General features: G+C 44.7%; 1 protein-coding gene across 1 annotated transcript in view; it reads left to right on the plus strand.

Annotated features, from left to right (window-relative positions):
- The window catches only part of Glp2r (glucagon like peptide 2 receptor), a 62,121-nt gene that overhangs the window by 21,861 nt on the left and 16,172 nt on the right, over positions 1 to 24,088 (plus strand). The window contains exons 6-11 of the mRNA XM_085695119.2: positions 15 to 168; positions 2,392 to 2,551; positions 3,698 to 3,758; positions 4,499 to 4,568; positions 16,197 to 16,285; positions 23,943 to 24,081. Of these exons, the coding sequence (XP_085551245.2) occupies positions 15 to 168; positions 2,392 to 2,551; positions 3,698 to 3,758; positions 4,499 to 4,568; positions 16,197 to 16,285; positions 23,943 to 24,081 (673 nt within the window). The remainder of the gene's footprint in view (positions 1 to 14; positions 169 to 2,391; positions 2,552 to 3,697; positions 3,759 to 4,498; positions 4,569 to 16,196; positions 16,286 to 23,942; positions 24,082 to 24,088) is intronic.

The raw sequence follows: 24,088 nt of genomic DNA on the forward strand, positions 1-24,088 counted from the left end.
GTTCTTTCGTGCAGGAAACTGCACTGCACACGCAATTACATCCACATGAACTTGTTTGCTTCGTTCATCCTGAGAGCACTGGTCGTCCTGGCGAAAGACATCGTCTTCTACAACTCTTACTCCAAGAGGCCTAACAGTGAGAGCGGATGGATGTCATACATGTCAGAGGTAATCCCCTCCCACCTGATGGGGCAGAGCTGGTGAGTGGGTGGATGGGGCGTGGATTGGCGAGGGAGACAGAGATAAAGGGATCTTCAAGCCTTTCTGATAGAGAGGCACCGTCTGACTTTAAAAACAACCTCCCAAGAGTGGGCCGGGTAAGCGGATCCAGAGGTCGATGGGCTCACTGTAGGTGACCTCTGAACCGCAAACCAAAGCCTAGATCAATCTTTTGTCCAGACGGTCTTTCAGTGTGCAATCCAGGCTGATCCTCCTGCTTTATGAATGCTAGAATTGTAGGTGGGTGCCACCGTGCTCCTGCATTAGTGGGCTTTAAGTTACAGGGCTTGGGGAGAAGGTTTAGTGGGTAAAGCATTTGCTCTGACAACTGGAAGAAGCTGGCTAGCAAAGCTGGCCAAATCGCCAAACTCTGTGTCCAAGCGAGAGCCTCCGCTTCACTATATAAAGTGCAGCACAATCAAAACAGATAGCTAGTGTCAGCCTCCCACCTCCATTTTCACACACACACACACACACACATACACACACACACACACACACACGTGTTACCCCTTACACACGCATGAATCCACTCATGTGGAATTGCATACACATACACACATTATAGAGTTATAGATCGACCATGAGTCTTACTACATTTATTTTTTTATGTGTGCAGTAGTGCATGCGGGGTCGGAGCAGAGGTGAGTCGAGAGTTGATTCTCTCTCCCACCATGTGGGGTCCAGGTGGAACTCAGGTGTCAGGATTAGTGGCAAGCACCTTTACCTGCTGAGCCAGCTCACTGGGCCCTTAATCGTGAATCACACGTTCAAACTTTCTTTTTTTCTCTCGTCTGTGTATGTTTCATGTAACCTTTCAAGTTTCTTGACATAATATTGTCCACGACCTTCTCTGTAGCTTTTCTTCAAGTCTGTGGGGCCTGCAATTGTGCTTCCATTTTTGGTATTGATTATTTACGTCTTTGCTGTTTTACTTTTACACCTTGATACTTGTTGGTAGGAGTTTCTCAGTTTTATTGGACTTTTCCAAGAACAAGCTCTTGGCATTATTGAGCCCTTTCGGTTTATATTCTCATTTGCATCCATTTCGACTTTCATTACTTCCATGCGTGCAGTTTCTTTGGGTTGAATCTGCCATTAATTTTTGCTGACTTTTTACACATGACCTTTTATGGTCACTGATCTTTGGTAACTGATCTTCAACTCGCCTCTTTTTAATAATTCCACTTAAGGGTAAATGTTTCATTCCAGGCTTGTTATTAGTTGCATAGTACAAAGTTTGGCACACTGTATTTTTAAACGTTTTTTATAATTTTTAATAAAATTATAATTTTATAAAAATGATATTAAAAATATAATTTTATAAAAATTTGTATAATTTTTTAAAGGTCAAGAAACACTTCTCATTGTTATTGAGCCTAAGGACTCCATGCGAGGATGTCCAGGCACACGAGTGTTTGCTTAGCTATGTGGTTCCTAGCCGAGCTGAACTGAGGTTAGAGAACAGACACTCCCATGCTATCGTTTAGGCTGTTGTTGATGGTAAACTCTCTCTGATTTTGTATTCTCCCTCCATCCCTCTCTCCCTCTTTCCCTCCTTTCTTCCTTCTTTTTATTTCATTTAATTTTTATGATATATGTGTACGCCATGTGCCTGAAGAAGCCCAAAGAAGCCAGAAAAGGGCATTAGATCCACTGGGGCTGAAGTTACACATAGCTGGGAGCTGCTGTTCCGGGTCCTCTGGAAGAACAATGAGAGCTCTTAGCCACTGACCATCTCTCTGGCCCTTTGCTTTTTTATTTTTCTTTAAAAGTCTATATGTGGTGCTTACTTTGCAGAAGTGAAGTCCTAGTTTCCCTAGAAACCACATAAACAAGACGCTCACACCTATAATCCCAGCCTTTAAGAAATAGAAGGCAGGAGGATCAAAAGTTCAAGGTTAACCTTGACTGCATAACAAGTTCAAGCCTGACCTGGGATGCGTAAGACTCCCTCTCAAAACAAAAACGAAACCAAAAACAATGCCTAGAATGCCAAGGAAGAGGTTGATCTTGAAAAGCTCCATGAAGCCTTCCTGCCAGCCTCTTTGAGGTCGTCAGCAAGGGCTCAGAATAGAGGGGAGGACAGGCCTGGGCATGTGTGTACTTGGGGAAACCATGCTCATCCAGGTGTTGGGAATCCCAGGACTCACCCCGGTTCTGCCCCTGCAGGTGTCTGCCTCCTGCCGCTCCGTCCAGGTCCTTCTGCACTACTTCGTGGGTGCCAACCACTTGTGGCTGCTGGTGGAAGGGCTTTACCTCCATGCTCTGCTGGAGCCCACAGTGCTTCCTGAAAGGCGGCTGTGGCCCAGATACCTGGTGGTGGGCTGGGGTGAGTGATGTGACTCCCCTTCTCTCGCAGGGACCCATCAGAACATGGGAGCCTGCAGAGCCTTTGGTTGGAATCCCAATGAGAGGATACAACTGGAGCAGATAATTTCTCAATGACAAGGGTTTCCGAAGAAAATGTGTTTGCGTGTGTTGGGTGTGTGTACACACATGTGCGTATACACGTATATACACGTACAAGCACAGGCCTGTATGCCCAATGCACACATGCAAAAGTGGAAAGATCTTTGGCACAATTAGCTGAATCCTTCTTACCCATTTTCCAATTGTTTTAGAATATTCACAATGCCATAACAAAATATCTGTGTGGTTGAGCAGCAGACACTGGTTTCTCCTGTTTCTGGAGGTTGGGAATCCAGTGGGCTTGCTTTCTGGTGAGGACCCTCTTCCTGGTGGGCACAAAACTGCCCTCATGGCCATCACATGATGGAGAGAGAGAGAGAGAGAGAGAGAGAGAGAGAGAGAGAGAGAGAGATACCTCCAGTCTCTTTTCATAAGGACATCAATCCCATTATGAGGACCCCAACTCAAAACACATGCTACACCTAGTTACCCCACATTCCTCATTATCAAATACCCCATAGTGGTGACAGGTCTTCAATCCAGGAATTTTGGGATGACACATCCATCGGTCTGTGACATTAAGTCTTTTTAAAAACAAAAGTTACTATTATCAATTTTTATTTAATTGTTTTTATTGAGTCATACCATTTTCTCTGTTCCCCTTCCTTCATCCCTTCTCCCCTTATTATTATTAATCTTAAAAGTATGAGCAGGGTATTCTGATCTGGAACTTGGTTTCCATAGCCTTTGGTCAATTAGATGCTACAGAATTCAGAGGAAGTAAATGGATCCATGATATTGCTTATGAAAAACTTGACCGAAGTTCATGGATTTACTCCAAACCACTTTGTGACAAGTGACAAGCCCTTTCTCCCCAGGGCACAGCTTCTCTGACAGTAGAGCCATGTCTGGGCTTGGGCTACCCTCAGCCTCACCAGTTCTTACTATACGATTCTATGTTTGCTTTTAACCCTTTGGACCTGTTGTGCTGGGCCCCAAGAGGCTGGGAGGGAGCAGGCGGGATTAGACAAGCAACTCTTAACTCCCCTCTCTGTTTTCTATACAGCCTTCCCCATGCTGTTTGTTATTCCCTGGGGTGTCACCCGTGCACACCTGGAGAACACAGGGTAGGTAATCCACCTGGTGTCAGTCTTCCATGGGCCAGCAATTCTCAGATATGCCCAAATATAGGATGTGACATCAATTTCCCAAAGAGACTATCCAATTTCTCCTTTGTTGTCCTTCTAGAAAGTAGCAGGAGTGTGGAGAAGTAGTCAAAGGTCTTGTAGTAGTCTATTAGTCATACATATAAATTATCAAAGATGCTGTCTGGACCAGCTATGGTGCTTGGTGTGTAAAGGCAGAAGGACAGAGTAGTTTCTATAGCTTTGCTCATATGAGAGAAAGCAGCAATTTGGATGTACATTGATGGAAGAATCATTGTGCGTAACAAGGCACAGCTACATTGTGAAATACAATTCTATGTAATGTGTGATCTATTTTTCCCTCCAAACAACCATCATCCAGTCTTCATATTTACATATGGGCATCCACATATATTTCTAAGTGTGTAAGTGATATGCGAAAAAGGAAAACAAACTACTGGGCAAAGTAACAAGGGTCCGTAGCCGTGAGCTTTGTTTGCATGCACATGGGGGAAAACGTGGGAGGGGTGCAGCACACTCCTAATGCAGAAGAGAAATTTCATGGTAGGAAGTCAGGAGTTCTCGTTTGCCCTCATCCCTCCTCTTAGGAGACAGACTGTAGACAGTTAATCTTGAAGGCAGGCAAGCATCCTTCTTCCATAGGGCATGAAACTGGGACCTTCATCCTCACCTCATGTCTCATCTCCTCATCTTGTCCGCAGGTGCTGGACATCAAATGAAAACAAGAAAATCTGGTGGATTATCCGAGGACCCATGCTGCTTTGTGTGACAGTAAGGACCACCCCATCCATTCCTTTCTTTTCTGGGTTCCACAGCTTCAGGGAGCATCCCTCTCCATCCCTCTTCATCCCTCTTCATCCCTCTACCCTCACCTCCTTCCTAACACCTCAGATCTCTGGTCCATGAAAGGGGGACTAGGAAATGTGAGTCGTTCCTGCTGGGTGAGAAATTAAAGGCTTCTAGTTCAGAACCTAAATTCAGGGTAACACTGTAAGCCTTCATTTCTCTAAATTCAGGATAACAATGTAAGCTTCCATCTCTCTAAATTTGGGGTAACACTGTAAGCCTCCATCTCTCTAAATTCGGGGTAACACTGTAAGCCTCCACCTCTCTAAATTCAGGGTGACACTGTAAGCCTCCACCTCTCTAAATTCAGGGTAACACTGTAAGCCTCCATCTCTCTAAATTCGGGGTAACACTGTAAGCCTCCACCTCTCTAAATTCAGGGTAACACTGTAAGCTTTCATCTCTCTGGATCTTTAATTGGGGAGCTGAAGCCTGCTCTTCAATCCTGCACTGAGACGACCGGCTTACAGAAACATATCGAATTCAAGTGCACTTCTTAAACTTTCCCACTTGTGACCTCTTCTTTCCAAAGTGAGTTTTTTGGGGATCCCCCCCAAACATCTACGGACAGTGAATTTAAAAGAAATCTACCTTAAAATAATTCTTTGACATACACATGATTTGACAAGTGGACCAAAGCAAGTTGGCACATTAGTGAGATCAATCTGTTCATTTATTTTTACATAAAGAATTCAATCTTGGCTCAACAGTTGATACTGCATTTTCTATGTTTTTCAGAGTCGCAAGACATCTTGTATTTTATAATTGTTACTGTTGAGAATGTCACTTCATATGATTATGTATGGCATAAGTATGTTTAGGGACATTTTAGAAATGGTTAAAAACTATTCCCAATACCAAGCTGAAATTTCACATATCAAGTTTAAAATCAAAACTGAAATTACCAGCTCAAACAGAAATTTTCGGAAAGACTTATCTTTTAAAGATTTTTAATTATTGTGTGTGTATAAGCGCAGGTGCCCTTGGAGCTAGAAGAGGGGATCAGATCCCCTGGAGCTGGAGTTACAGGCAGTTGAGCCACCTGATGGGGGTGCTGGGATTTGAACCTGGATCCTCTGGAAGAGCAGCAAACACTCTTAACTGCTGGGCCACCTCTATATCCCCTCAAATAATACTTTAAAAAAAGACTCAGACATTCTATCTATCCAATCCAAAAATAAATGAACAGAATACTTACAATGCTATAGAAGGATGGTAGAGAAAAGTGAAGTCTTTCGCTTTTCTGTGACTAAATATTTATGTTTAAGAGAAGAAAACTTTGTAGGTAGAGTAAAAACACTTCAATTTGTAAAACACAAGTCGTGAACCTAAGCTGAGATGTCTCGGGCAGCCTTCACTGGTCTGTGCAGTAGAAAGGTGCATGTGATGGCTTCAGAACCAAAGTTGCATCAAGTTTCAGGAGGCAACATGGGCAAATGCTGCCAGAAACACATTGAATGCGTGTATTTAATTTTGGACTAAGCTTTGATTGCTTCATGTTTTGGAATCTTTTACTAGTGCTAATGCTTTGTGACCTCCTACATTCAGTGATGTGATCCCATGTAAACTTGTGATCCACAGTTTAGGAATTGGGGTTTAGACGATGATGTGTGGGGACGAACTTTGTTAAAGAAGCTGGAGGGGAGATGCAGGGGTCTAACAACTGAGGAGTGACATGTTCCACTGAGGGTGGGTAGAAGATCTCCGTGCCCTGTCTGAGTGAACACTGGATATCTATCACTGTGTTCCATGTCATTGCCAGGGGGCTGCTGGGTGGTCTGGTATTTGATGTAGATAGCATAGGATCTTGAAAGGGAAAAATACAGCTTTATAGAAAATTGTTGGTGTTTATCAGCAACTCAAGAAGTTCTTTGCTTGAATCTCGTTGTGACCTAAAGGGAAAATGTGTATAGAAATGGGAGGAACACTGAGGATATGGGGCCCCCCAATTGCTAGTGGTGTATAGACTGTTGGTTTTCTCCCCTTGTCATTGGACACCTGACTGAGAGAGGATGTTCAAGCTGATGCTGACCACACATGTCTGAACCCTCACTTCTCCATTCATCCAGTTTCCTACTGGTCACACTGCCCCATGGGGATCCCAGCACCCACCTTCTTGCCCAGGCACCGGCAACACTGCCTGGGAACATTTACTGAGGACCTCCAACCTATGCCCACTCTTAAGTGCTTTGAGTGTATGAACTCAGTTAATCTTATCCATAAGCCTACAATGTTGAAACGCTATTATATTGATGTTTTGGTAAGGACACTGAGAAGCGCAGACGTTATTTGCCTCAATAACTTTGCAGACCAAGTTAAGTTAGATGACCAAGTAACAATTACACTTACTGCTTCTCAAAACATATTTCATCCGAGCCTGTGCCCATGATACTTAAGACTCTATCAGACATTAGTCTATAGTCTCAGATACACTGGGTCTCAGTTGCTTTCCCCAACATCTTATTCTCTGGGGGATCCAGGGTCCATCTTTCAGGTCTTGGGTCAAGCACCAGTTTCTCTACGCAACTCCACCAGGACACTCACCTTGCAACCTTCTGGCTTCCATACTTCCTGGCTTCTGCTCCAGCTCTAATACATTTCAAGTATTCGCTTAAGATCTGCTTACTGCCATTGTAAACCACATTTTTTTATTCATCCCAGCAACCAGCTTTGATATATGGTGGCCCCTTCATAAACGCATTTAGTAGATGATTGGAATCCACCCTCTGAACCCTGGGAAGTGCTTGCTAAACAGGTAGAATAAGCCAGAAGTTACCAGTCCTCCCTTATATGGAGTCCAGACTCTGTCCAACTAGACCACTGAACACTGCCGTCTTTTAGAAGTTTGATCCAAACATAATTACTCTCGCAATCCCCTGGATGTCTTTATTACTTCTTGTGACTCGAGTCCTACTGTAGACTCTTAGGTTTCTTTGGTCTTACAAGGGCCTGGGGAATCTAATTTGCAGCCGGGGTTGAGGAGCGTTTTGCCACACCATTGCTCTTCCATGCGTAGTCCTTGAACCAACAGCATTAGCAGTCAACTCCAATGTGCTTATTATCAATTCAGATTCTTGTCACTTCTCATCCCCTCCCCAAGCTATGGAATCAGAATTGGTATCCTGATAGGATCCCCGGGGTTTAGATATATATCAAGACAGATGAAACTGTCAACAAACGTGGTTCTCAAAATGGGCTGCACGTTAGAAACACCATGATGGCTCAGACCAGGCACAGTAGAAATCAAGGGAGAAAGGACTAGACAGCGGATGCTCAAGTGACCCTTTTGCTGTTGTTCTGGTTTTCAAGACAGGGTCTTGTAGCCCTGGCTGTCTTGGAACTCCTTCTGTAGACCAGGCTGGCCTCAAACTCAGAGAACTGAGTACTGGGATTAAAGGTATGTGCCCCACCTCCCAACTTCAAGTGACTCTTATGCAAAGCCAGGGCTGGAACCATCATGCTGGGCCTTGCTGCTTCTGCCTTCTACAGTGAGTTGACCAGTCTGCTAGCTTCTGACAGTCTTTCCTGGTTTCTGAAAAAGAGCATTTTTTTTGTCTTCTCGGCTTGGATAAAATGATCCTCACTTGCTGTTGTTTCAATAACTCTGGTTCTGATTGGCTCCATATTGACCTTAGGTCATGGGCTCCTTATCTTTCTCTCCATTCTTCTCTTCCTCTTGCTCTCTCTTTCCAGTAAGTGACTCCATCACCAGACACTCAAGCCACAATTTTTGGAGTCTTCACAAATCTTGTCTTCTTCCTTCCTGGAATATCCACTCAGGCTTCAAGTTGGCATTATTCCTTGAAGTTCCTCCCAAGACATCTTGGTACCACATTTACTGCATTTACTAAACCTTCATGTGGAGTCCTTTGCAAATGCCTCTTAACTGAGTCCCTTCCTTCTTATCCCTGGCAGTCAAGCCTCCATTCTGTAACCAGAGAAGAGAGATCACTTTAGAGGAAAAAAAATCCAATTACATCTTTCTTCTTCCCACAACTCTTCAATGAATCAACCTAGCACTCAAGGTTGGCCACAGACTCTATTATGATGAGTGTTACTAGTCCCTGAGTGTTTGACCACAACACCCTGTGTTTCACCTAGAGGGAGAAACCAAAGGTTCTCCTTCCACACTGGGATGTTTTCTTCCTTTACATCTGATGGCTCCATATTTCTTCTTGGAAGTTAACACTTCATTGATCTTTCTGTTCCATCCATCAGTAGACGTCATCAGATATGCCTGAAAAGGAGCGTTTCTAGAAAGGTCTCAGGGAAGATGCTGTTGAACCACTATTGCCTGTGTTCACAGCTATTTGGCCAAGAGGTTGACCTTGAATAGAAACTGGAGGGATGTTTCTTTGGTAAAAGGAAGACCATAGTTTTCACGGTTGGCCGTATGACCACATGTTGCCATTCTCCACTGATCTGAATAGCCATAACCCCACTCTAAAAGAGGATTCATAGCAATGTGGAAAGAGCCTTGGGTCCCTGAATGACTGCATGGAACAGAGATCCTCACAAACCACCAGGCTGTGACATAAGCAAAAGGAAAATACTGTGCTGAGGAAAAAAAATCCCTTGACTTCCACGTATATTCTATTTAAGTTGGAATTCTAAACCAGTGATTCTCAACCTTCCTAATGCTGCAACCCCTTAGTACAGTTCCTCACGTTGCAGTGACCCCCCACACACAAACCATGAAATTATTTTTATTACTACTTCATAACTATCATTTTGTTACTGCTCCAAATTGTAATGTAAACATCTGATATGCAAATGGTCTTAGGCAACCCTTGTAAAAGGGTTGGTTCGACCGCCAAAGGGGTCATGACCCACAGGTTGGGAACAACTGTTCTAAGGCAATAAAAAGAAACATATCCATCAAAATGGAGCTGACAGATCTTGTTATTTAAGATTCCAGGGCCTTTAACAATTTTTCCCGTATGCTTGTCATGCTTGTTTTGGGGCTCAGATTTCTGGAGCAAGGTGCAGACCTGAGGAGAAGTCTGCTGAGGGTGATGGAAGGAATCCTGGGACCAAAGGAAACCTCTGATTCTAGGCTCCAGATCCCGGCCATCACTGCATTTCTAACTTTGTATTTTCTGAACATCTGACTTGATGGATGATTTCGTTCTGGACACGCAGGCACCTCAGCTGACTTCATCTGCTGCTCTTAGAGCTGTGATTTTTGCGTCCTGTGACAAGCTGGGAAACCCAGATGCTCTTTGAGACTTTCACTTGAAAAAGAAATGGGAGAATTCCCACCTTTTTCTTTATAAATCTTCTCCTAAAAACGGTGCTGCTCAAATTAGCCCCGAGCCCTTGGCTGTTCTGCCGGAGCTGAGTCATCCTGGAATTTACATCTTAGTCACCAGCACCTGCTCGCAAATTTTTAAAGTGAGGACAGCCTCGTGAACTAATTGCTTTGAGAAAGGTCATTTGATCATTACCCTGCTCGCTGCAGCTAACAGCCTGACCAGATTAAACACCCCGTTGAGTGAGTTGTCCAGCCAATCGGGTGAAAGAACTTTACAACGCCATGAAGTCCAAGCAGCATTTCCTCTCATTGGCTCTTCCCACAGGTGTGAGTATGACAGCGCCGAGGCAATGGGCAGAGTTACTCTCCGTTTTCCCTTCTCCATCTTTATGCCCTCTGTCTCACCAGGCACTAGGGATCCTATAGCTCCAGGTCCCTGAGACAGCATTTCACTCCTACACTGTCGCCTGCTGCAGAGCTGACGTGGGACTCTCCCTGCCTGCCCTGCCCCACCACTGTCACTAAAACCCTCTCCCAGTCCTACAAAGTGGAGTGGCATTGTCGCTTTTGCACGTCCTTTGTCTACTCCTGTTCTTAGCCTCCTCTTCCTCTCACAGACAAGCCTCACGGCGCAGCGCAGCCTGGTTTTGGGGTCTCCTCTCAGTGACACAGCACTATTGGCGAGCTCCTTGTCGCTAAATTCTGTCTTACTCCTGTTTACCTTCGTTGCCTCCCAGCTTCTGCTTTTTGTGGTGAAAACTGGTGTATTGCTTCCTTTTTGATCACTGTGATAAAATACAGATGGGTCCATCATGGCAGGAACCCGGCAACAGGCAGGGAAAGCATGGCAGCAGGAAAATGAAACTGTCTGACCAGGTTTCAGCCGTAGTTGGACAGCAGAAAGAAACAACAGGAAGATGGGTGAGATTGTAAACCCTCAGAGCCCCAGTGATGTACTTCCTGTAGCAAGGCTCCATATCCTAAAAGTCCCATAACCTTCCCAAACAGTGCCATCAACTGGGGACCAGTGTGTGTGTGTGTGGGGGGGCGCATTTCCCATTCAATCCATGATCCTAGGCCTTTGCCGAAGGCTTCAATGCTGTGGAAAACCAATGTATTTGGAGGAAAGGAAGGACGCCTTCCTCTGTCTTCTCTTGGTCATTCCTTACCTTCTACAGAGCATGTGCATCTCAGCAGGACCCCTGAGGAAGGGATGCTTTGGCCTAAAGGAGAAGCCTTAGAAGTATAATCACTTTTGTCCCTAAGCAAGCCAAAAGAGCCGGGACTTGGCAGATGGAAGAGATTGCTGGTATGTGAAGCAGGTCCCAAAACACTTGCCATATTAGAAACCACCGTTGCTGACCGGCAGGCCCATATCTGTGCCAAACACGTTTGCCAAGAAGGTGGCATCAGCAAAGGCAACTGTAGCGTCTAAGCCCTGGAAGAGAGTTTATATATTTGAGGTCCCCAGTGCTCCCTATCTGGTCACAGATTCCCAGGGGAGTTGGCTTCATTCTTAAAACTATTTCACATTTATCACCTTCTCTGATGGCGCACAAATGAAATGAAGAATCCACCATCCAAATGTGGCTGCGGACTCTAGACCTCTGGAAACCTGGAGGAGCTCAGGCTCCATGGTAACTGGGGATGGTGATCCACTAGGGCTGTGGGAGGTGCTTCCTTCCTGCAGCCATTGGCTGATGCCCATTTTCTCTTGTCTGGTCTCTGGGAGACACAGAGAGGAGCAGATCCTCAGGCCTCTCATTTCCTAGGAGACAGCCCGACTGCAGTGCACTGGTGGAGAGATTTGTCTTCCTAGTTAAGCTTACTTTGTCAGCAACAGGCCAGCGTTCTCCAAGTTACTAGGGCAAGTGCACAGTGTTTTCCCATTGTGATGAAAAGCAGATATCCCATTAAAAGTAATAAATTACTTGGTTATGTTTCATTTGAATTTTCAAATTTTTCTGCTAGTAAATATCCTTTGGCTGGGAACTGCATTCGTTCCTGTTGGTTTATGTTTTAGAAACTCTAGGGTTATTTTTTAGCATGGAGCATTGAGTTCAGTGGAGTACATTACATGCAAGGTGTGTGTTTATATATATATATATATATATATATATATATATATATATATATTGCATTCTTCAGCAAGCGTTTCAGTCTGTAGGGTTTTTCTTCTGCATAGGGACATCTGTATTGTGCTAGATCAATGTTTGTGGAGATTCTAGTCCGTGGCTTGTCACTTGATTGCCCCCTTCCTGTCAGCTCTTTTCTCGTTGCATAGGAGTCTTATTGAACCTTTGCTATCATAGAAAACATCTGTCGCCAAAGGCAGCACTCTAGTGGCTTCATGCTCTGCTGAGGTCTGGACATGAGCGGCCATCTGCCTGAAGGCATCTCTTATGTTTGAAGCTTTCAGACACGCCCTCCTGCCAGCATCACCAAAGCTCCTCCTCCACACGTGGTCCTTCTCTGGGTGAAGAACACTACGATATAGTAGAGGGCTACTGTGAGCTGTCAGGTCCTCTTTGGTCTCTCATCCAACCAGCAATAGAGGTCATCTGATGCGCATTTAGCTGTTCCCTTCCTTGTCATCGCTGAACCTCCAGGCCTGAGCACCTTGCCCATCCTCTTCCCCAGGAACTTGCAAACTGCCTCCCAGCTGCCCTCCCCCCTCCAGACTTGCCCATACCCAATCACCTCCCCCTCACTGCTGCTAAACATGGTCTTCCTGAAAAGCAGAAGTTCTGATCTGATTAGGGCATATGCCTGCTTTAAATGTACCCCTGGTTCTCCACCACCTTCATAAGGAAACCCAGGGCCTTCAGCCTGACCATGAAAGAGCCTCGTTTGTTGGCCCTGCCCCTCCGGTCTCCTCACAAACTCTGCTCTCAGAATCCACATTCACACTTAGCTTACATTCAACCACTTGATTTTCTACAGTCCAGAAGACTCATGATCTCTCCCGAGTCAAATTATCAGTCAGAGATGAGGCTGTATGAAGACTTGGCAGGGCCTGGAGGAGGATTGTCTTCCAAGGCTCACACATGGCTGTGGAGTACTGTGGGCTGTTGGTAGGGAGACTTGGTTCTCTCTTGCTGGACTCTTCTCAGTGTGGTGGTTGGCTTCCCTCAAGATTGAGCAATCCAGACAGAGGTGAGGGGAGAGAGAAAGAGAGAGAGAGAGAGAGAGAGAGAGAGAGAGAGAGAGAGAGAACATGAGAGCTTCCTTTTGAAGTCTCTACTCAGAAATCGTGTAATATAACTTCTAACATGTTCTTTTCATTAGCTGCAAGTAATTAAATCTAATGCACACACAGGATTGAGAGTGGATTGAGAATGGGGGAAGGAGACTGGGACCTCATTTTTAAAAGAAGTAGAAGGAATTTCAGACAGATTTTATAGTTTCTATCAAAACCGGCAGTGAAGGTCTAGATTTGCTCAGTCTGTGATAGTTATGGGAGATACCCTAGAGGGTGGAAGACATAAGCTCTCCAGTGGGCCCCACTGCAGATATCAAGTTAGACACCAAGAGGGCTATAGCTCCTATAAACGGTATGACTCTGAGGGGAAAGGCTTCCTCTATGCAAGTGTTACAGTTCTGAAGGGAAAGGTATCTTGGCAGTTGAATGCCAAGAAATATCACAAAGTCACACCACACAACAAGCATACACAAGAGATATTGGAAAAAACACGAGATGGTGGCTGCCTCTGCTTGAAAGAGAAGCAGCAGGGAACCGGTCAGGAGGCAGGCTCATATGGGGGAGGAGTTTCCAGGGTGGGGATTGGTAGGATTTCAAGTCCTGAGCTAGAACAGCTCAGGGATTGGTGGGTTTTGGTGGGTTTTCAAACCCAGAAGTGGGCTCTTACTGTTTACCCTACGGTACTCTACTGGGAAGAGCGAGTGCACTGTTCTGTTTAAGGGAAGGTTGCTTTGTTAACTTTGGCCATAGTCAACTGCCCAGTCACTGCCTAGCTATGCAAGCTTCAGTGTTGCACTGGCCTCTGTGCTGTGCTTTGTTGTGTGAACCCACAGAGTCTGTTAAGGGGTCTCAAGAATTATATATAGGATAGGGATAAACACTCATTGATGCATAACAGATTAGATGATGCTGTTGTGACCTGAAGTTCTGACCAGGGAAGATGGGGACCACTTTTGGCTCCAACTACCTGAGAGGGAGAGGGAGAGAATGTATGTGACCCCTCTCCTGCCACTCTTGTAAGCAGTCACACATGCATACAAGATCACATCCTAGGGCTTGCGGCCCCAAAAGTTATCTGCGAAATGAATTGAAATCCCACAACACTTTCTCTTTTATTCTAAATAGGAAGGTTCTAATCCTAACATAAAACTATCTACAATAAGAACAGCTATCAAGTATTGTGCAGGAGAAAGAAAGGTAATTACATAAACAAAGATGAAACTACAACCAACAAAAACACCAAGCAAGAAATACATACTAAATGCCCAGGCCATAGGTAATTGGCAAATTACAGAAATTATTCCAATAGCTGTCCTATCCTAGGAAGTCTAAATCTTGTACCTAAGATGCCCTAGCTAAGATATGAGAGGATAGTAACTGTAACTATCTAATCTTCAACCCTCTAAAGACCTGAGAAGGAAAATAATATTATCCAAGTAAGCAAGAATTATAAGCAAGCGACCTCCAAAAGACAAAAGAAATGACAGAAACAGCTGACTGCTTGGACAGTCACACAATTTTTCTCTGTAACGTTGGGGCAGCCAACTTTGGCTATAGGCCTAAAATATCTGACAAACCATTTTCAGAAGCAGAAAAATTTGGAAGACTGTCTGTCTTACCCTGTCTTGGCAAGGTTCAGCAGTCACTTTTCCTTATATCTTGCTCATCCTGATTGGACAACATACTTACAGTCAGAAGTCGAGACAAGGACAATTCTTTGCCCAATAGGCTAATTTTGTCAAGAGAAAACAAGCTCTATATGGAGTATCTTCATATGCCTATCATTCTCTTGGGAGTAGATTGGTGCTATCAGGAGCAATCATGCCTCACATCTACAGTATTCTAAGTTATTGAAACATTTTCTGCCATATTCTGTAGGTCTTTGATATGTTTGAAGATTACCTATCTATACAGACTATATCTTTGTGCATCTAGAAATGTGCATCTAGAAAGCCTAACTAACAACGTAAGTATGAAAGATATGGGTGACAATTAACCTGTAATTCTTAATAATCTATATAGCTTAAAGACTAAAACTTCACATTATAAAGATAATCTGTAAATGGATACACAATATAAGGACAATGACCTCGAAACTCTGACAATATATAAAAATATCTTAATCAGAGGTAGAAAAGTATAGCACAATATAACAAAAAAATCCTTAATTTGCATCAATATATAAAATATCCTAAACAGAAGTAGAAACATAAGTGCAATATGACAAAAATATTTTGAATTTGTAACAGTATACAGTTTATCTTAAACAGAAATAGGAAAATAATTTTACATTTGTATCAATATACCAGAATCCATACCATTGCAAATTATCTAAAACTGATAGTTGCTATTTTAATTTACAAGTAGATACAATAATCTACCTTATTGTCCTATCATATCTATCCTTCTTTTTTCTATTTTAAATGAGATTTCTTAGTCTAATTTTTATTGTTCCACACCTAGCTCTACAACAACTTACAACCAATTCTTGCATATGACAAGCATCCATAACTCTGCAAAAAAACCAAAACGCATCCATCCACCTATTGGAAGAGGGGACATCAAATTCTTAGAATTGTTTTCTGCTGTCTAGGGGGTGACAGTATCTCTATGGGTCATACCCTAGGGCTTGCTGCCCCAAAAGTCAGTAACTAAATGGATCAAAATCCCATAACAGTGCTCCCTCAATGTTTTATGGGAACAAAAAAAAATAACTGTGACAACTTCAGAGAGCTGTTTTGAAGAGAAAATGAACCAGTGCATGGAGAGTTCTTAGCTCAAAGACTGGGTGGTAAGTAATCAATAAGTTTTACTTAATAATAATGCTTGTTTGTCTTTCTCAGAGTGCTGAGGGGCACCTCCCTGAGGCAGCATAAACTAAATGATACTCCAAGTTCCCTCCCAGACTTTCAGTTCTAAGAATCTTTGGGACCATGGGGCCCACCATAGACACACCCTGTGTGACCATCTAACTGACAACTCACCCCTAGTTCACATGGATGAGAAGCTGATGATGGCCATGCCCAGGGTGACCTTGAGATCCATAACATGTGATATCTGCCATTTACTTACCTGTATCTGTCTTTTTGTTTTCAAGGTCAATTTCTTCATATTCCTCAAAATTCTCAAACTTCTTATTTCTAAGCTCAAAGCCCATCAGATGTGCTTCAGAGACTATAAATACAGGTGAGTGGCCCAAGACCAGTGCTTGGCAACCCAAGGTGATCTTGACTCTCGTTGTTGATATCACCCATGTGATGGGAAGGGAGAACCAATGTATTTAATACTATTCTCATCCCTGTGACCAAACAATGGACCAGAAGCAGTTCATTGGAGGAAATACTGGTTTTGGCTCACAGTTTGAGAGAGTACAGTCCATCATGGCTGGGAAAACTTGGCAGAGGAAGCAGCTCACTTCCATGGTGGTGACAGCTTGTAGCTCATCTTCCTCACTTCTCAGCAGATCAGGAAGCAGAGACTGGCATATAACCTTCAATTACTGATTTCTTCATCCCTATGTCTGCCAGGTAGGCCCCATGTCTGGAAGTTTCTACAAGCTTCTAAACGAGAAAGCTGGGGCTTAATTATTCCAACAGGTGAACTCATGGAAGACATTTCACATCCAAAGCATAATACACAGTTGGTATTCGTGTATTTGTCACCTAAGGTGAGGGGCTAGACTAGATCCCTTCAGAAAAGGTGTTGGGGTGCTGGTGGGGGCTTTTGCCAATGATTAAGCTCTTCTAGCCTCATGACAACGATTTAAGTGGTGAGCAGTCACAGACACCTTAATTCGGCTTTCAGGAGACCATTAAAATGAATAGTTGTCTTAGTTAATTTCATGTTGCTGTGGTAAGTCACCATGACCAAGGCAACTTTTGGCAGAAAGGGTTTATTGGAACTTGCAATTTCAAAGGGATAAAGCTCATGATCATTGTGGCAGGAAGCATGGCAGGAAGCATGGCAGGAAGCCAACAGGCGTGGCATGGTAGCAGTAGCTGAATGCTTGCATCTTTTTCTACAAGAATGAGGCAGAAAGAAAGACACTGGGAATGGCATGAGCTTTGGAAACCTAAAAGCCCACCCCTGGTGACACACCTCCTCCAACAAGGCCATACCTCCTAAACCTTTTCAAGCATTCCTCCATCAGGAGATCAAGATTCAAACTGATGAGCCTATGGGGCCATTCTCGTTTAAACCATCACCGTGGTTTATGGAGTTAGGAACCCTTGTATGAAGGGCGGTTTTTGTTGCCTTCCTTGTGGGAGAATTTGAGGCAAAAAATGTTTGGAGTTCACAGAAATGCATTCATTACACGGTTCCTTTGTTGTGTGACTTACCTTGGTGGGATCACACGTTTAGTTCTCCGTAGTGACAACAGTCCCTACATCATAAGCCAGATGATAGGCTTTAGTTGAACACCTAATGAATGGCAGGCAAGGCCCTCTCCTTCTGTTTCTAGTTATTCTTCCAAGGTGGCATGCAAACTTGACCAGGGCTGCAAGGGAACGTGTGTTTTAACCAAAAGGAAAGCTCCGAGTCAGGGATTTCAGTCCACACCGCAGGCCACAAGCTGAGGGTGTGAGTGGAGACAGCTCCAGCTGCTCACTAGTTCTAAGATTGACTTTGGTGATAAAAAAGGTAGATACCCTCCCGCCATGTACAGGCAACTAGTCCTTGAGTGCTTCTGGTGTGCTTGGACGAAAGGGGAGTATGACGTCAGCTTCACCGTGCCTTAGGAGCATGTGTACTACTTTAAGGATGACATGGAGCAGACAGGAAGGAAGGGCTGGCCACACATCCCGGCTCCCTCACTGACCCTAAATAAGCTTAGCCCCTGTGGTCTGTTTTCTGGTATCTAAAATGGGAGTGTTGCGGCAGACCCATCTCCTATAAATTTTAACATCTGAAGGGCAGCCAGTTTAATCAGATACGGAGGGCAGCATTTGCTCTAGACCCAGACCCTGAGCCCATCGTCTCAAGACTCTTATTCTAACACATCTAGAAGAGTAAGCCTACCCAGTCCAGGAAAGAGCATATATATACTGTAATCGCTCCTTAGGGCTTTCATTCAAACATTTGGCAGAAACCCTTACCCCTGGGGAACTGACCTGGTCTGGGCCCCAGGGAACCCTGCTATCTCTCCTGGCGCCTCTGGTCCAGACTCCAAGTGGTCAGGCATCCTCTTTGGCCCGTTTCCCAAGGTTCAGCCTCCTCACACCACTGTTCTCAGGGTGGAACTCCAAGAACAGGGGGGCAGAGCTGCCAGAGTCCACTCAAGGAACCCCCCTGCGACATGCATGAGCTCTGACCACCAGGGTACCTCCAGAAACGACAGAGGCAAAGATGTAGGAGACAGGAGTAGAGAAAGGTGAGTTCTGTCCTAGCTAGGGGTCCCGTAACTGTGGTAACACACCATGACCAAAGCAACTTGGGGAGAAATGGTTGATCTCATCTTTAGCTGTCGCTCATCATCTGGGAAAGTCAGGGCAGAGGCAGGACTCAAGGCAGGACTCAGGAGGCAGGAACTGATGCAGAGGCCGTGGAAGACAGCTTCTCACTGGCTGATTCCTCAGGGCTTGCTCAGCTTGCTCTATTATAGCACCCAGAACCACCAGCTTCAGAGTAGCTCCACCCACAATGAGCTGGGTCCTCCCACATCAATCATCAACCAAAAAGCATGCCTGCCCATGAGCCAATCTGGTGGGGGTGTATTCTCAGTTGAGATTCCTTCTTTCCAAATGGTCCTGACTTATGTCAAGTTGTCTTAAAACCAACCAGCATACATCCCATGGTCCCATGAGACCCAAAGACTGACACCTATGGCTTTGCACCCATGGCAAAGTCCACCAAGTTTCCCTGACTTGAGGGTAAACTGCGGCAAGGGTGAAGGGCGTGCACATCCTCACAGGCTGAAAGACCCTCAGCCCCTTCCCCCATCATCATTCTCTGTGGTCTCCAAGAATGAGACAGGTCTCTCCCTTTATTAATGCTTTTGCTCTCTGTGTGGCATATGCGGCCCGAGCTCACAATGAATTTACAGGGGAAAGCCATTTCTTTACATAGCTCACCCATTCTCTTTTCTGAAAGGAGATTTTGATGGTTTGCATGAGAGAGGAAAGGTTTAACTTAGACTCATAGAGACCTCGACTTGGGTTGGAAAATTGTATGGATTAGATGATTAGGCAACAGAGACATACAGATTTAGAAGTTTTGTGCATCATGGGAGCTTTTGCAAGGCCATGAAGGCACAAAGAAGTGGTCAAACTTGTTATTTTATTGCTAGATTTGGTAAGGTACAGACAGTCCTGGAGAGATATTACTGGACAAATGGGGCGGGGTCTGGTAGTAATAAACTGGGGATGTAGCGAGACCCATGAGTTCACATGCTTCTCTGTGGCCCGACATCTTCAGTAATAAGGCTACTCCTTTCCTGTGGGAAAGGGGCAGGCACGTCTCAGGGCATGCTTCAGGAAGAACTCAGAAAATCCTTCCTAGGTTACACACACTGCTGCAGGAGAACGAGGGCGAAAACACAATAATCTTTCACTTTGACCGCGTTTCCAATCCCTTCAGCTTATCCCACTAGGAACTCCATCAGCAACAGACCAGTGATGTCATGAACGGAAGCTAAACTGACAAGAATCATTGGAACTATAGCACCTGCCCTGCCAGGGTCTTCAGCGTAACTTAAGAGAGTGTGTGTGTCGAAGATTTGGCCTCCATCTTGTGGCACCATTGGGGACAGGGTGTAGAGTGTTTGGGAGGTGGAGCCTAGTAGAAGGAAATGGCTCTCTGGAAGGGGTAATTGGAGGCTGGTCTCTTCTGCATTCTCTTTGCCTTCAGGTCACCATGAGGTGTGCAACTTTGTGGGTCATGTTCTTCTCTGCATGTTGTGATGTTTCCACATAGTCCATCCCCCCAAAAAAGTGGTCGTGAGCATGGTTTAAGCTTCTGAAAGTGTGACCCCGAAGCAAGTCTCTCCTCCTCTCTCACAAATGACATCAGAGCGATGAAGCGCAGACTAAACCATCTATTTAAAGGCACTTTTTAAAAAGATGGCAGCCGAGCATGGTGGCACAGGCCTGTCATCCCAGCTCCTGGGGAGGCTTAGGCAGAAGGACGGCAAGTTCAAGGCTAGCATGAGCTGTAGAGTGAGGTCCAGTCTAGCCTGGACAAATTCGCGAGACCCTTTATCAAAATTTTAAGTAAAAAGGTGCCTGGGGAATTGTTTAATCAGGAAAGTGCTTACTGAACAAGAATGAGAACCCAGGTGTGAATTCCCAGTCCCTGTGTGCAAATCCAAGGAGGTAGAGACAAGATCTTTAGAGGTCACTGGCCAGCCCGTCCAGCTGAATTGGTGAGTTCTAGACTCAGTGAGAGACAATAGCTCAACAAAGAAGGTAGAAAGCAATTGAGGAAAACACCAGACACAGACAGACAGGCAAACAGACACACATACACACACACACACACACACACACACACACACAGCATTACCTGTCTAATCCATATGAGGACCCTGCCCGGTCAATACTACTATTATTATACTATTATGTTATATGTTATACTATATATACTATACTATTATATTTTATATTATTTGTATAATCGTCTTTCTATAAACGAGGAGACTAATGGACAAAGAGGTTGAGGAGTTTGCCCAAGGCCTCATCGAGTGGTTGGTGACAAGGCTATTTGAACCCTGACCCATGTGCTGCCCGTGTGTCCTACTGCCCTTGGTGTGAGCTCCCCACTCCCGCTGTACCCACTCATGTACCCAGAGCAGATGAGCTAATAAATATTTGTTGAACACTTCCATGACTGCAACAAACTGTACCATTTAAATAAACAAGTGTCTATGGATGAAAAAGAAGCATACCCGCAGTCTGTAAGAGTAAACGTCTGTGACTATTTATGGCTTTCATCTGGGCTGGGACACAAACTGTCCTTTTGTCTAAGGAGACGCTAGAAGGGCATGAGCAGTGGGAGTTACAGCCTGTGTCTACCCAGAGGGCTGGCAGTGACAAAAGTGGCCCAATATGCCATTGGATACGTGATGTTTGCAACTTGAATCCTAGCTGTGGACAGGATGGAACTGGAAAACATGTAAAATCTAACAACGTCTAGAATTTATCCCTAGTCTGGTTCCAAGGCTGGCTTCCTGCTGTTGACGGATAGACTACGGCCACACCATCTGTGAGCGCTAGGGAAATGGAGGGAAGGGGATGTGGAAGCCCTCTGTGTTCTCTTTGATGCCATTCTGTAGAAGTAAAGTCATTCCGAAGTTAAAATGTATTTTAAAAACCCATAATTGGGCCAGAGATATGGTTCAGTGTTTAAGAAAAGGACACATATTACACTTGCAGAGGACCTGAGTTTGGTTACTAGACCCAAGGTCATATGGCTCACATCAACCTGTAAGTGGACAATCAGATGCTTCTGGCATCCATAGGCACCTATACTCATGTGCAGAAACTCAGAATTGCCACAATATGGCCCAAGCATCAATTGCTAATGAGACATGGGTCTGCACGTATGTTAATGTGTGTTATTAATCCAGATAACACAGAGTAAAGAGTCACAAGTTCAGACTCTTTTGCCGGTGCAGAGCAAGTGACGTGAAGAGTGCAGGCCGTGAGGCAGCTGGAGACTGCAGGTTCCCTCTAAACTTTAGAGTCGAAAGGGAGAATCATTGCCACGCAGGAGTTTGGGGCCTGTGTCATCAGATTTAAAAGATTAAAACTTGAGCATCTTCGCTTACATCTCCTTACTAAAGATGGCTCCTAAAGTAAAAATAACTCTATGACCTAAGCCAAGGAGTATTCAGGTCAGCTCTCAATCTTTGCTCTTTGTTTGGCAATCTTTGAGCCAAAGGGGTCTAAAAACTTTCCAGGACGTTCAAATCAACAAAATAACCCTGAGGCCCAGGGCATGTAGTTCAGTGATAGAGTCATGTGCTCAGCACACGTGAAGCCCTAGTCTCAATCCTCAGCAACCAAAAAAAGGAAAAGAAAAAAAATTCTCGCTGAAAATATTCTTTCCTAAGTGACTCCCATGTGGGTGGGTGCGGGGGCAGAAGTAGATCTGAGCTCCCTTTGGGAAAAGCAGATATCAGGGTCTGTTATTCACCTCCCCAGTTGCTGGTTCCCTTGACAAGGCTCTGGGGACATTCGACCCACAGGAGCAGGTGGAGTCCTTTCTGTGTGACGGCTCTAAAGAAAAGGGTTTTGCTGCATGGATACTCATGCATTTGAATGCATCTCATAGACGCAGAATAGAGTTCAATCTTTTGGAAAAATGGCATATGAACTGCTGACTGTATTGACTTCCTACATCTTTGTGTGTGTGTGTGTGTGTGTGTGTGTGTGTGTGTGTGTGTGTGTGTGTGTTGGGGGTGGGCTTCCTCCTATCCTACTCTGGCTCTTTAAGTACTTGGGTGAAAACCACATTACAATTAAGTTCTGTTTTTTCCAGTGTGGATTAGACACCAGTTTCGTTTTTCTCTTTTGCTAATGAGTCACCTTTGCTAATTTGGTTAGCTTCAAATCAAGAAACAGATCAGTGGTGAAGGGAGGTTGTTCCGAGGCTCCTCTGCTTCTCAGAATCCCCCGTGGAGTTAGTTCTGTAAGACTTCACACTCTCAGGGAACAGCCTCAAGAAGTTTGGCCTTGGGGTATCCATGCTGGGACCTAGCAAGATCACCTGAGGCGCTGATATCCTTTAAGTGTTTGTACATCTTCCGTACACTTTTTGCAAAATTTACTTTTGTTTAGGTATGATGTGTATACATCTACATCTATGCGGTGCATGTCAGGTGTGTGCAGGTGCCCATGGAAGCCAGAGGAAGGCATCAGCTTCCTTGGAGCTGGAGTTTCAGGTGGTTGTGAGCTACCTGATATGGATGCAGAGAATAGAGCTGGCATCCCATGGAAGAAGAGGAAGTGTTCTCAATAGCTCGTCTATCTCTTTACTCCTCCCAGATGCTGTAAACCATCTCTAGATTATGTCGAGTACACAAAGCAATGTGAATGCTGTATAAATAGTTGCAATGTCTAGATAAATGATAAGGAAACAGATCTGGGCATGCTCAATAGAGACACAGCTGAAGGAATGGTGCCAATCAGTCTACAGTTGGTGGGATCCTCCAGAGCAGAACCTACATTCAGAGGACCTGCTGTATATGTCTTAAAGGTTTTGAAAGGAATTTTAATAGCCAGCAGTGCTTGGGATTCACCAGTTTGGAGCACTTGGGCTCCAGCTGTGCGCTTTGCTCTTGGGTGGTACAAAGGAATGTTTGTCTTTTTTGTGTGTAGACTGTAAACAGCCGCCGACCTCCACACTGCGTACTTTATGAGGGGGGGATCAGTTTCCCATTTCCTGCAGCGCTCACTGTCACAGGTTTGAGGGGCAGCTAAGGGCAATGATAAAGCCCAGTTTGGAGTACGAAGCCTGGTGTGCAGGGACAGGAACAGCCCCTTGGTGTCTATGTGGCCCTGGGCAGCTCATTTTCTTTTCCATCTGAGGTTGACATTGGAAGTCACCTACTGGGAAAACTTGGGTGGTATCTAAGGGTGGCAGTTTCTAGCATGGAAGTGGATTATCCATCAGACACATCAGTATCTGTGGCCATGGTATCCTGTGGGGAGATGATTCCTTCACTTACTCTGTAAATGCTCCTTGAATATCTGCTATGTGCAGGGATACTGGAGTGAGGAAGGTCAGCAAGGTCAAACCAGCTATTGAAGAGTGGGAGATTTACGAGACATGTGCACAGCAGGGTGGTAAATGTTGCCTAGTCCCGGCGAGACCCTTACAACAGCTACTTTGGTGTCTTTTGCAGATTGGCAAAGTCCACGCTGCTCCTCATTCCTTTATTGGGGGTTCATGAGGTCCTCTTCTCTTTCATCACTGATGACCAACTTGAAGGATTTTCAAAACTTATTCGACTCTTCATCCAGCTGACCCTGAGCTCCTTCCATGTAAGTA

The sequence above is a fragment of the Myodes glareolus genome, chromosome 9 (assembly GCF_982192425.1).
Source record: "Myodes glareolus chromosome 9, mMyoGla1.1, whole genome shotgun sequence".
NCBI classification, from domain to species: Eukaryota; Metazoa; Chordata; class Mammalia; order Rodentia; family Cricetidae; genus Myodes; species Myodes glareolus.